The sequence below is a fragment of the Physella acuta genome, unplaced genomic scaffold, assembly GCF_028476545.2.
Source record: "Physella acuta isolate Inbredline_101_S28 unplaced genomic scaffold, ASM2847654v3 ptg000773l, whole genome shotgun sequence".
NCBI classification, from domain to species: Eukaryota; Metazoa; Mollusca; class Gastropoda; family Physidae; genus Physella; species Physella acuta.
The window spans coordinates 134,789-149,165 of NW_026732291.1; the positions used below are offsets into that span (position 1 = coordinate 134,789).

Here is a 14,377-nt window from a genome sequence, read left to right on the forward strand (position 1 = left end):
TAAACAATTTTATCGGTAAAAGTAATACAAATTACTTAAAAACAACATAATGACCATTGAATAGCCAGATTTTTAACGGAATCATATAAGTCACTTAATCAGTGTGTGCCTGTGTTATGTTAAATGTGTCGGATTTTTAGCTAATTAGTTATTTCTTTGCTTTGCCACTAATATCGTTCAGCGTGTAATAAAGCACATTGCGTTTTGACCAATAACTATTTCATAAATTATTTTTCTCAAACAAGTACATTTTAAAATATATCGGCCTATAATTCACGTGAAACGGTTATTATTTTATTTCATTCAAATTTGATTTAAATCTACGTACGCTATGAAATTTATACAATAAAATTTTGCTCGGGCTAAACTTAAAAAATAAATTCTATTAGGATTCTAGATCTAGATATTCTAGATCTAGATATTCTAGATCATCTAGATCTAGATATTCTAGATCATCTAGATCTAGAGATTCTAGATCATCTAAATCTAGAGATTCTAGATCTAGATCTAGATTATCTAGATCTACGGAAAAACTAGACTTACACAGATGTAGACCTTACCTACATCTAGAATCTATTCAAATAATACATTTCTATACTAAAGTATTTCAGGCCTTAATTACTTTATTGAAATCTTTGTTTATCTATGCAATTTGCTAATCTCTATAATATATAAAGGAAAGTTGTCGGGTGCCCGATAGGGCACTTCCCATTTGGCAGGATCTTGCCTTGGGGCGACAGAACACGGGGGCCGGTTGGCCGAAAAGTCTACGATGAGGGGGTCAAAACTGACCTCGACTGACCGGCGCCTTATATGAGCTATAAATCGAAAAAAAAATGTCCACGTAGGAACCTCTTCATAACTCCTGAGGTCGTAAACCGACCCTCGGGCGAATTAATTAAGCATTCAAATTCTCAATGTTTTCGAAAACCTAAGCGAAGCAGGGCAGCATGCCTAGTATATATATATATAATGTATACGCCTATATATTATGTGTGTATCACGTGTATATACGCTCTACTGTTGTTTAGTTTACCAACGTCACCAACCTGCTTGTGATGCTCCCCAACTGACGACCTTACAATCATTGAAGTCCACTTTACCGGACATTGTGACAGGATTGTAAGCACAAGCTGTTGTCTGACATGTCCCAAGGTAACTCAGCAGATTGATGTAGCGGTCGTTGATGGTGATATACGCGATGCCGTTGGTGCCTGTTTGATGTTTCATTAAATGCCAGCATCATTTCAGAAGTTGGTTGTAAATTAATTCTATGTTAAATTAAAATTAAACGAAAAAAATAACTAATTGTTTACACAAATAAATCAATTTTAGTATTTTCAGTAATTTATAACAGTAAACAAAATTATTTGTAACAGCTCAAATAAATAAGCATTCATGATAACTAAAAATAAATCAACGTTTTGGAGTTAATGATAAAAATAATTTTGGTATTGCCTTGTAATTTTTACTGTCTCTAATGTAACTATGATCACTTACATTATTTTATTTTTTTGTTTTATTTTTTCTCATTTCTGTATAAGCCCATGACTAAAACTTTTAAAATGCTGAACTTAAATATATAGACTGGCAACCACATTCATCTTAGAAACTGTGAGAATATGCAAATTGTTTACCGTTAACTATTGTGAATATAGGAGCTGTGATGGGGTAGTTTTGGTTGCCGATGGAAATCTCAAACCTGCCAACAAAGCATTTAACAAAAAATGGGTATTTGTTTTATGGACATTAAAATCTTTAACGTTTAAAAAGTTAGTGTTACTGAAAGGAAGCAAAGATATACTAAATGACCTCGCTCTTAATTTTACAAAAACGAATTGCGCCAAATGTGTTCTACAACTCATTTACTTATTTACTCAGCATAACCTTTTCGTGTCGTGGTATATATATATATATATATATATATATATATATATATATATATATATATATATATATATATATATATATATATATATATATATAGAGAGAGAGAGAGAGAGAGAGAGAGAGAGAGAGAGTAGTTTTATAATTAATTGTCTTCTTATAAAGTTTTATTCTAAGTAAATGCGTAAATGGGGTAAACAAATGATTCATGCATCGATATATTGTTGTGTCAGCCGAACTCTACCTTACAGTTTGGCAACGAAGCTTTATGCTGTCAATGAGCTGTATTAAAAGACATGAGATGACCTTCGTCAAACTTACGTTCCTGTGGCGATCAGCTGACCACATATTGACGTGGTGACAAAAGTTTTCTTCAGGGTGCCGTTGACTGTGGCTGTAGCCAGGACAGCGTTGCAGGAGACGACGGTACCGTTTTTGTAGGTGACGTTGGCGATGCCACCGTAGATGCAGTCGTTGCTGACGGGGACACCGTTGAGGAGTCGGAACCCTGACTGGCACACTGGTAAAACAATTTGTTAACAGGCATTCGTTCTTAATTTTTAGTATCGGAGGGGATCGAGCCTTATCTGCCAGAGGGTTTGAACTTGAGACTTTTTTTTTCGAATTTATTAACCATGAGCTTTTGCCGACTCAACCACGCCTCCATCACAATAAAGTTTATGCGCCATTGAGGCCATTGACTCCAATTTCAGCCTGCTTTTCTATGTGGATTTGCTTCCATAGCCTTTGTCCAACCAAGAACAAACTACAAGGCAGAAGTTGTTTGATTTTGGAGTTGTCTCTCCAAGAAGAGCGGCTGTCCAGAGCTAACGAGCCTCATCTGCCCGAGGGTTCGAACCATGAGCTTTACCGACTCGACCACGCCGACCCCTCTCAAGGTAGTAATAAGCGATATATATATATATATATATGTATATATATATATATATATATATATATATATATATATATATATATATATATATATATATATATATATATATATATATATATATATATATTAATACAATTCACATTGTTTTTTTAACCCTACATTTTATTCTTATAGAAGTAAACAAAAATTGTCTGCTAGAAAAACAATTCTAAAGTATTATGTCTATGTTATTTGGGACAGCTTGGCTTAGCGGTAGAAAGCTCGACTGCTAATCGGAAAGTCTCGAGTTCGAATCCGGGTTCAAGTTAGTGAAAAGTCCCTGAGTCCACCCCGCTCTGATGGGTACCTAACTCACGTTAGGAAAAGCAAAGGCGGCTGTGCATAGTGCTGACTACAATATACCTTAATTTGCCGAGGTCAAGAAACATAAACTCTACTTCATCAGCTCTTTGGATTGCTAGGTCTAACGAGGAATCTTTAATTTACTTTTTTTGTCTATATTATACATTTTTTACTCCTTTTATTTGCAAAGAGTTCGAGCTTTTGTAAGAATTGGAAAACAGGTTTACAATTAAATAAAAATGTTACATAGAAAAAAATGTGATATACACTCACGTGAAGGTGGTACTGTGGTTGTTGGTGTGGTTGTCGTGGTGGTCGTTGTTGGGGTGGTAGTTGTTGTAGTCGGTGTGGTGGTGGTTGTGGTGGTGGTTGTGGTGGTCGTTGGTGTGGTGGTTGTAGTAGTAGTTGGAGTTGTGGTAGTTGTGGGTGTGGTGGTGGTAGCTGTGGTTGCTGTTGTAGGCGCGACAGTGGGGTTGATGAGTGGTTGCGAGCCACAGGTAACAGACGAACTACAGCGGCATTGCTGGACCGTGGTACCATCAGCTGCAAGGTAAGACATCGGTGTTAGATCAATAACATAAGGCATCGATAATACATAGCTGACACAAGGCTACAATGTTGTATCTCCAACATAAGGCATCGAAATTACATAGCAAATACAAGGCTATAATGTTACATCACCATCATAAGGCATCGATATTACACAGCTAATACAAAACTGCAATGTTGTATCACCAATTCAAGGCATCGATATTACATAGCAAATACAAGACTGCAATGTTGTATCATCGATATTACATAGCAAATACAAGGCTATAATGTTACATTACCATCATAAGGCATCGATATTAAATTGCTAATACAAAACTGCAATGTTGTATCACCAATTTAAGGCATCGATATTACATAGAAAATACAAGACTGCAATGTTGTATGACCAATTTAAGGCATCGATATTACATAGAAAATACAAGACTGCAATGTTGTATCATCGATATTACATAGCAAATACGAGGCTAGGATGTTATACCACCAACTTAAGTTGACGATATTACATAGCAAATGCAAGGCTATATTTTTGTTTTATTTAAAAGATGTAAGCTGGTTTTATTAATTTTCTTTTGGGGTGGTCAAATGCTAGATCGTTTGGCTGTTAGCCCAATGGTCAAGAGTTCAGATCTCAGTTAGGACTTACGACTGTAGGACGTCTCTGAGTCCATTCAGCTCTAAAAGGTACCTGACTAGTGCTGACCACACTATCCCCTCATATGCCGAGGTCAAGAAAAATAAACTCTCATTCATAAGCCCAAGTCTAAAAGTAACTTCACATTACTTTTACTAATTTTTCTTGATTAAATCCTTACAGCTCTGAATATTACACAAAAAAAAACAGAAATTAAAGAATGTTAAAACATTTTTTTACCAGTGTTCTTTTCTCTTTTAATCAATTTAATTAAAAACTCCAACTCTCTCCTCTCTTACTAAAACAAATCGCCCAATATTTCCCCTGAAATTTTTATCCAACGTCAAAATCATGGAGAATATTGACAGAACTCTTCAGCCTCTCAAGTTTACAAACTTTACCTGACCAAACACACCAATAGGTTACTCAACCATCGTGCCATGTTGTTCAAATAAACTTAATTAAGATGGTTGGTGACTCATTCTACACATTTATTTTCAATTAATATTAATAAAACTTAATTGTAATTTGTTTTTGTTTATTGATTTCGTTAATGACAAATTAATTATACCTAAACCTATGTATATAAAAATTAGTTTGTGCTTTATTTATATTTGACTTGTCCTAACTGTTAATTTAAGCAACTAATTTAAGAAGTCTTATGACTCAAGTTGGTAGAAATGTCAATGACCTTAAGCTAGGGTCGAGATGTCTTAAATTTAGACCATCAGACCCACCCTTCTCGTTACGTCACACTCTCCTCCCCCCCCCTCCCCCCATCCGTGTACCCGGGCTACATTTTGTATTTAGCTCATGAAGGCAATCAAAACATTTGCTTGCTTTTAATTAAAGACACACAGTACTGCTGTACTTCTGCTTTCGTTTTTAGCTACATTTCACCAACGAGTTTTCTGCGATAGAATAGACACACTGACTTCACAGACGTACACAAGGTAGGGGGTGGAGGGGTGTTGGAGCGTTAGTATGTTGGAACTCTGTTCCTTATATTTTATAAATATATAATGGCTAAAGTGCATTAGGGTCAGTGGCCAATATTTGCTAGGATCAGTGGCCAAAGTACGTAAAAATCAGTGGCAAAAGTACGATAAGATCAGTGGCCGAAGTACGCCATGATCATTGGCCAATAGTCACTAGGCTCGGTGGCCAAAGTACGATAGAATCAGTGGCCAAAGTAAGGTAGGATCAGTGGCCAAAGTGTGAGAGTATCATTATCCAGAGTACGATAGAATCAGTGGCCAATGCTCGCTATGATCAGTGGCCAAAGTACGATATGATGAGTGGCCAAAGTACTTTAGGATCAGTGGCCAAAGTACGATATGATGAGTGGCCAAAGTACTTTAGGATCAGTGGCCAAAGTAAGGTAGGATCAGTGGCCAAAATTTGCTCGGATTAGTGGCCAAAGTACGAAAAGATATGTGGCCAAAGTACGTTAGGATCAGTGGCCAATGTTTGCTAAGATCAGTGACCAATATTCACTAGGATCATTGGCCAAGGTACGATAGAATCAGTGGCTAAGAGCTGACTCACCAAAGAAAGTTCTCTAAGTCCTAAAGTTAGATTTCACCCATCTAAGAGACCCGCCCTTCCTGTACCAAGGTCCCATTAGACCAGGGTGGGGCCAGGATGGTCTCATGACGTCATAAAAAAACATGACTTTTCATCCGGGAAAAGATCTTAAGCACTTCCGGTTGGCAAACACACCCGTGACTTACCTCCCGTGAACTTGGTACCAGAAAAAGAGGCTCGGAAAGACAGCAGATAAAGATGGTGCTACGTAAACCCAATGCTGTCACGGATAAGTGATTGTCGGGATTAGGATTAGGTTAATCTTTTGTCCTAGTTTTGTTGATGGTCGCACACTTATATTGGGATTGGGTATACGTTATGGGAAAACGGTGGGGGGGGGGGGGTATTAGGATATATACCTGAGGTTGGGGGTAGGATGGGGTCTAGGAATCTACTGCGAACGTCTTCAGAACATTTAGGAACGTCTTTTGAATAATTTGAGTGGAAGTGCCCCCTCCCACGAAAAGATGCCTGAAAGAAAAACTGATGTCAATACCCGGGGCATCATATGTTGTTAAACCTGGGGCTTGCCTAAGGAAAACCTGGGTGTGTCTTGAGATATACCAGGAGTGTCTTATGGGGAAAACCTTAAGGGCGGGTCAAGGAATAAACGAGGGATCGATGTGCGTTACCGCACATCAACCAGAGGCACCTCCCACATCAACCAGGGACACCTCCCACATCAACCAGAGACTCATCCCACATCAACCAGAGGCACCTCCCACATCAACCAGAGACACCTCCCACATCAGCCAGAGACTCCTCCTACATCAACCATAGACTCATCCCACATCAACCAGAGACTCATCCCACATCAACCAGAGACTCCTCCCACATCAACCAGAGACACCTCCCACATCAGCCAGAGACTCCTCCCACATCAGCCAGAGACTCCTCCTACATCAACCAGAGACTCCTCCCACATCAACCAGAGACACCTCCCACATCAGCCAGAGACTCCTCCTACATCAACCAGAGACTCCTCCCACATCAACCAGAGACACCTCCCACATCAACCAGGGACACCTCCCACATCAACCAGAGACCTCCCATATCAACCAGAAACTCCTCCCACATCAACCATAGACTCCTCCCACATCAACCAGAGACACCTCCCACAACAACAGGAGACACCTCCCACATCAACCAGAGACTCCTCCCACATAACCAGAGACACCTCCCACATCAACCAGAGACCTCCCACATCAACCAGAGACCTCCCATATCAACCAGAGACTCCTCCCACATAACCAGAGACACCTCCCACATCAACCAGAGACCTCCCACATCAACCAGAGACTCCTCCCACATCAACCAGAGTCACCTCCCACATCAACCAGAGATTCCTCCCACATCAACCAGAGACTCCTCCCACATCAACCAGAGGCACCTCCCACATCAACCATAAACTCACCTCCCACGAAGTTAGTCATACAGCAGACGTTTCTCGTCATGGAGTAGTAGCAGGCCTGAGGGGGGCAGGGCAGGTAGGAGGTGGTGGCGTACAGGGTGTTGCTCCAGGTGTAGTACATGGTGCCGTAGCACTGCAGCGCCGTGCTGTAGTAGTAGGACGTCGGGTAGTAGTAGTAGTAGTCGGTTTGGTAGTACAGGTGGGCGGTGGCTAGCGGTAGGAAGGCGAGCAGGAGGATCATCGTGGGTGTGGACATTGTGGAGGATGCTGTTGTAGCTTCAAGATCTGTTACAGATAAAAGGTACAAGTATATACATAGTGTTAATGGAACCGTGTGGTTTAGCGGTAGAGCGCTAGGTAGCTAACATGAAAGTCTCGAACTTTTATGGGTAGGCCTACTAATAAGTTAGGGAAAGTATTATCGGCTGGGCTTGGTACTGACCACACTATATTTTCATATGCCGAGGTCGTAGAAACAGATGAACTCTACTTCACTTGCGCCATGGACCGTCTGGTTGGAAAAAGGAACTTTACATAATGTTACTATCACTCTGATGTTTGATTTTGTTTATATTTTTGATAACGGATAAGAAAGATCCTCAAATGTCTACAGTTTTTACTCTGATATCATTATGTTTTAATAAGGCAGACCTACTTTTACAATTAAAATGTTAAAGTAATTGCTTTTCGACTCATGCATTTGATTTATTTAGGGTCTTTTATTTTTAGATATACAAGATACATTATACTTATAATAGTTGTAAGTCAGAAATATTTTAACAATCATTAATTAAACATTAAAAGTATTTAAGATTTAAAATCCAGATACAAAGTTTTGCATATTAGTCCTTTTCTTTTCTATATATCTGATGAAATTTTCCTTTGAAGTCTAAATGCTATTTTTACACATTGCTAAACATTTCTACATTGTGATGTGCAAACGTATATTTAATGTTTTTTTTTAAAGTAACACTTCCATTCTAAATTTCACACCTAAATAAACACACGCTTTGAAAAGATTCAGTTGATTGTTTCAAATGAGAAATTTCTAAAAAAAAAAATCTAAAAACTAATTTCTAAACTAAATTAAACTAAGCTACAAAACTGCCTAGAGAGTCCACCACAGTCTCTTAAATCACCTGGTGTTAGATCGTGTCGTCTGCCGTCTTCTATCTGTCGTCTGCTACACCCAGGTACTCACCAGTCTCGACAATGGGACAGCTCAACACCTGCTGTGATATACGTCTGCTCCGGTTCTCAGGGCGTGACGTCACCAGCCGGCATCGACCTGCAACTCAAAACATCACAGACGATACAACACCTGCCGTACAACAAACATGTCTCACAAAAACTGACGTACAACAAACAAGTCCAACAAAAAGAATGACGAATTTACCTGGGCATCAATAGCAGGCATCAATATGCATGTCTGACAAAAACAGACCTACAATAAACTAGACAATGCATCAATTTACATGTCTGACAAAAACAGACCTACAATAAACTAGACAATGCATCGATTTACATGTCTGACAAAAACAGACCTACAATAGACTAGACAATGCATCAATATCCATGTCTGATAAAAACAGACCTACAGCAGACTAAACAATGCATCAAAATACATGTCAGATAATATTTAATTAACATACATTGAATAAATATAACAATGCATTTTTTTAAAATTAACTTTCAACTTACTCAAAAAAAACGTGTTTAAAATCACAGCTTAACTTTGATGATCGTTTAGCGTAATTAAAATGGTGAGAGGGGAATTTTTAAAAATAGCCCAGTGACACGGTTATAAAGTGAATATATATTTTGTTAGGTCCAAACTCTATCGGTCGAATAGTCGGCGACGTCGCAGTGGATAAAGTCAACAGAGTTTATGTACTCTATTGATTCGTGAAGGCTTTGTGTCCCCACTTTGGTAGAGAGATGAAAGAAGAAGAAACTAGGGCCTTGTGGGGTGGAGGAGTACAGATGAGATATGGAAAGATGGGAACGCTGTGGGGTTAATGTGTGGTCAGTAGGAGTGTGGGAAATGGTGGGGTGGTGGCGTGGGGATGGGCAGTTGGGTGGGTGGTGGCGTGGGCAGTGACGTGGGTGGTGGCGTGGGTGGTTGTGTGTATAATGACGTGTGTGACGTGGGTGATGGCGTGGGTGGCACTTCGACGTAAACATTTTATGAAACATCTCCAGGTCTTTTGTTTTCACAATTTCCACGATATTTTTCATTTAAAAATGCAACACTTGTGGTAGATTCCCCCCCCCCTCTCTCTCTCTCTTATCTACTTCACTGGATGTGAGTTACATAGCTGGAAACATCTCTGCTTTATAAACTTTAAAAAGAAACACAACCGGGTGGTCTTGTTATTGGGTCGACACAAGTGATAATCCCCCACCCCCCTGGACCAGATTTACACCCCCCCCCCTTCTATCACCCCCCTACACCCCATTTAGCAATTTAGCACTAACCGATGAGCGCCTCCTTCAATAAAACATGTGTCTTAAGGAGCAAATAAATCAAATAAACAACTAACATGCATACAAATCTTTAACAGTCTATTTTAATCTACTCTTTGTAGCGCACGTTTGCGTGTTTTTTTTTATTTATATTATTTACTTGATCTTTGTTACCAGTTAATTTAAATATACGGTGTATAGTTGGTACACTTGTGAACTACATCGTGCAAAGACAGGGTATATCTGTCAACTATTTCTACTTTTACAACTGGTAGCCAGAAAAATGCGCACCCAAAAATGCGCAACCAAAAAAGTGCTCATATGAATAGTTGTACAGGTGTGAGTATAGAACGACCACGTGTAAAATGTGAAATGCAGAAAGATAAAACTTATTTCCTCGAAATATGACAAAATAAAAATATTAATAATATTAATGTTTCTTATTTGTTAGTTTTTCTCTTTGCGCAATTTTCGGTTGCGCAGCTTGCGGTTGCGCCGTTTACAGTAGCGTATTTTGCAGAAACCTGTCACAGCATCAGCTTTTACATTCTCGCCCATGATTTTTTATTTTTTATTAATTTTTTTGTCAGCATCAAAATGTGTTGGCCCCTCCTCTAATCTTGTCTTTTTACTTATTAAACTAGATAAATTTCCGATCCCAAATCTTAAGTATTAATTAAATGGTATCTGGATACACTCATCGATGATTACTGGTAACCACGTGTTAACATTATGAAGATAGCAGTCGGTTTGTTGTATTTTGATATCGTGTGTGAGTCCCCGTAGCGCAGTGGATAGCGCGCCGGACTTCTAATCCGGAGGTCGCGGGTTCGAGTCCCGCCGGGGATGATACTTTTTTTTTTTTTTTCATTTTTCTACCACTACTTCAGAGGCGGTACAAAGAAATGTTTTGACGCAACTTCCATAATTGTTTTAGTAAGCCTGCCTCATTTATTTTAAAAATGTGATGTTTAATAGTTGAAAAGCACACACAATCTCAACATAACTCTCGCAACACATCCATCATAATCATATTTATTTTTAAATGCACAATGTTTTTATTCTTTTAATAATGTAAGAGGGGCAATTTGTTTGAATAATGCAGTTAATTATATATAAGCAAATACTTATAAAAGTAGGTGGCGCCTCTATGATTACTATACTTAGCCAATATCTTGTAATAAATCCTATTTACACCCTACCATCGTCACAGGCGCACTATTTGATTGTCCCTGTAAGAAAACCAACTAGACAAACAAGCTGACGAGTCTAACAGAACAAGACACCGATCTATGGGGCGCAACACAGACAGGTGTTCCCACAGGTAAATCTTGTATTCATGGCGTCACGTAAGGCTTGTTTACATGACGTAGGTACAGAGACATATTTTTATGGTGGGTTGGGGTGTGTGTTTTTGTTAATGGTTTTTTTTCGGTTTCTTGACAACATTGATGATGTAATAGTAATAACACCAAACCATGCCCCATAATCGTAACCTTAAACTTAAACTTAACTTTTATACTCTATCTCAGAGGCGTAGCGAGTGCGAGGCGGGGCGTGCGGACCATTTAGGGGTGACACCATTTAGGGGGGTGACACCATGGCGAAAAATTGCAAAATGCTTTTTGCCAATTACATTAATGATTAATTATTCGGCATATATTTAAATTATAAGACTATGTAGGCCGACACACACATACAAACACACTAACATATATATGTATGTATATACAGTGGCTTAGCGAGTAGCGAGGTCGGGTGTCACCCGGTGCGGCACTTAATGGTGTTACCCCCCCCCCCCCAGAGGCCCAGAGGCGTAGCGACCCTTCCCGGGGACAAACTTTCGACTTACACCCCTCCCCTCAAGTTTTTCTCTATAGATTTTGCTATTTTTTGCCTTGGTGTCACCCCCCTAAATGGTGTCACCCGGTGAGGTCCGCACCCCCGGCCCCCCCCACCCTCGCTACACTTCTGTGGATATATATATATATATATATATATATATATATATATATATATATATATATATATATATATATATATATATATATATATATATATATATATATATATATATATATATATACTTTGCTTCTTGGGGGGGGGGGGGTGACACCATGAAGTGCAGCACCACGTGGCACCCGACCTAGCGACGCCACTGCTCTATCTTAACCTAAGCATTAACTAACATTAACTAATCATAAACATAATCTTAACGTTCAAGTTCCATTACTCTTACACAGGATAATTAAACAAAACAAAATCGATTACCCATAAGGATAGATATGACTACGGTGTCTACCTCTATTTAAGTACCGCCACATTGACAAGGAAGGTCAAGGTTAATTAGAGGTTTAAAAAATATTGTTTTAATTTATTTTAATCAAACTCAATCTGTTATAAAATTATTAAACGTTAGCCTTTATCTTTTATTCACAAAAGCTCAGAAAAAAATCATTTGACTCTAATTTCTTCCTCCGCAAATTTAGAATATAGCTTTTGATATATTTAATGCACCACTAGAATTTAATTCTCCACAATTTAAAATGAATCTCCTCTATGATTGTTTTGTCTGTGCTACACTCTAAGGGAATTAACTGCAGTTTTCTTATAGAGATGGCTCATCATTTCGCCCAATCCGAACACGAGACTTTCGCTCGCTCTACCATTTTAGAAACGACCGTAAAATTCCTCAACTTTATAATGGGAGATAACAATTAATTATTTAACGCTTTGAATTTTGTCGGTATTCTCCCTTTAACTTTAACCCAAGTCTCGTACGTTTACGCCCATATTCCCTTCTTCCCTAAGTCTCCACATCGTGGACATTAAATTAACAGTGCTAAAGTTTCATTGCTGTTTTACCATGACCATCATCACCACCACTATCAGCATCATCATCATTAAAATATATTAAAAGCTCTCCCATGGCCCGTTGATAAACAGAATATCTACCTTTAAATGATGTTAAATTACAGTCGTCACGGTATGAGCTTGTGTGACGGTTATACATTGGGTGTGCTAGAGTAACATAATGGCCTATGTGAACTTGAAGGTGTAGGGTTCACTAGTATACTAAAGGTATGGGTTGGTCTAGTAACCATAAGGTATGTGGTCGAATGTAGTCTGTGAAACTGACGGGTAACCTGACCTTCAAGTTTGTGGGCTACTGGTAACCTGACCTTCAAGTTTGTGGGCTACTGGTAACCTGACCAAGCTTGTGGGCTACTGGTAACCTGACCTTCAAGTTTGTGGGCTACTGGTAACCTGACCTTCCAGTTTGTGGGCTACTGGTAACCCGACCTTCCAGTCTGTGGGCTACTGGTAACCTGACCTTCAAGTTTGTGGGCTACTGGTAACCTGACCTTCAAGTTTGTGGGCTACTGGTAACCTGACCTTTAAGTTTGTGGGCTACTGGTAACCTGACCTTTAAGTTTGTGGGCTACTGGTAACCTGACCTTTAAGTTTGTGGGCTACTGGTAACCTGACCTTTAAGTTTGTGGGCTACTGGTAACCTGACCTTTAAGTTTGTGGGCTACTGGTAACCTGACCTTTAAGCTTGTGGGCTACTGGTAACCTGACATTCAAGTTTGTGGGCTACTGCTGGTAACCTGACATTCAAGTTTGTGGGCTACTGGTAACCTGACCTTCAAGTTTGTGGGCTACTGGTAACCTGACCAAGCTTGTGGGCTACTGGTAACCTGACCAAGCTTGTGGGCTACTGGTAACCTGACCTGGAATTGGAATTTATATAGAAGATATATACTTTAACAGTGACCGCCCCCCGGTAATTTTAGCTCCAACACAAGCAGGTAAAACATGTCTAGATAGACATCACCAACAGGCGTCTAAACGTTAGGTGACACGACTAGTGACAGTAGGCCATGAGAGACGTCAACTGACACGACTAGTGACAGTAGGCCATGAGAGACGTCAACTGACACGACTAGTGACAGTAGGCCATGAGAGACGTCAACTGACACGACTAGTGACAGTAGGCCATGAGAGACGTCAACTGACACGACTAGTGACAGTAGGCCATGAGAGACGTCAACTGACACGACTAGTGACAGTAGGCCATGAGAAACGTCAGCTGACACGACTAGTGACAGTAGGCCATGAGAGACGTCAATTGACACGACTAGTGACAGTAGGCCATGAGAAACGTCAGCTGACACGACTAGTGACAGTAGGCCATGAAAGACGTCAACTGACACGACTAGTGACAGTAGACCATGAGAGACGTCAACTGACACGACTAGTGACAGTAGGCCATGAGAGACGTCAACTGACACGACTAGTGGCAGTAGGCCATGACAAACGTCAGCTGACACGACTAGTGACAGTAGGCCATGAGAGACGTCAACTGACACTACTAGTGACAGTAGGTCATGAGAGACAGCAGCTGACACAGCTTAGCATCACACTACCAACAATGGCTGACAATTAAATACAAACTCAACCTTACCAAACATAACCTACACATAATTAATACTTGAGATTTTACTTTTATTACTTGCTATCAAAACTCAATTCTATTTAGAAGGCTAGGCATAAATTCTAGATCTAGATATATCGGCTAAAGGCTATATTTATAACTTCTAGA

At 39.5% G+C, this 14,377-nt stretch overlaps 1 protein-coding gene and 1 non-coding gene across 2 annotated transcripts in view; one reads left to right on the plus strand and one right to left on the minus strand.

Annotated features, from left to right (window-relative positions):
* The window catches only part of LOC131950586 (uncharacterized), a 32,432-nt gene extending 23,879 nt beyond the window's left edge, over positions 1 to 8,553 (minus strand). Inside the window, exons 1-4 of the mRNA XM_059312807.1 lie at positions 8,445 to 8,553; positions 7,309 to 7,590; positions 3,398 to 3,667; positions 2,209 to 2,407 (exon numbers count right to left, since the gene is read on the minus strand). Of these exons, the coding sequence (XP_059168790.1) occupies positions 2,209 to 2,407; positions 3,398 to 3,667; positions 7,309 to 7,561 (722 nt within the window). The 5' untranslated portion in view covers positions 7,562 to 7,590; positions 8,445 to 8,553. The remainder of the gene's footprint in view (positions 1 to 2,208; positions 2,408 to 3,397; positions 3,668 to 7,308; positions 7,591 to 8,444) is intronic.
* Positions 8,554 to 10,547: 1,994 nt separating this feature from the next.
* Positions 10,548 to 10,620, plus strand: Trnar-ucu (transfer RNA arginine (anticodon UCU)). Its single transcript has one exon. It is a non-coding gene; the product is annotated as a tRNA-Arg (tRNA).
* The last annotated feature ends 3,757 nt before the right edge of the window (positions 10,621 to 14,377 follow it).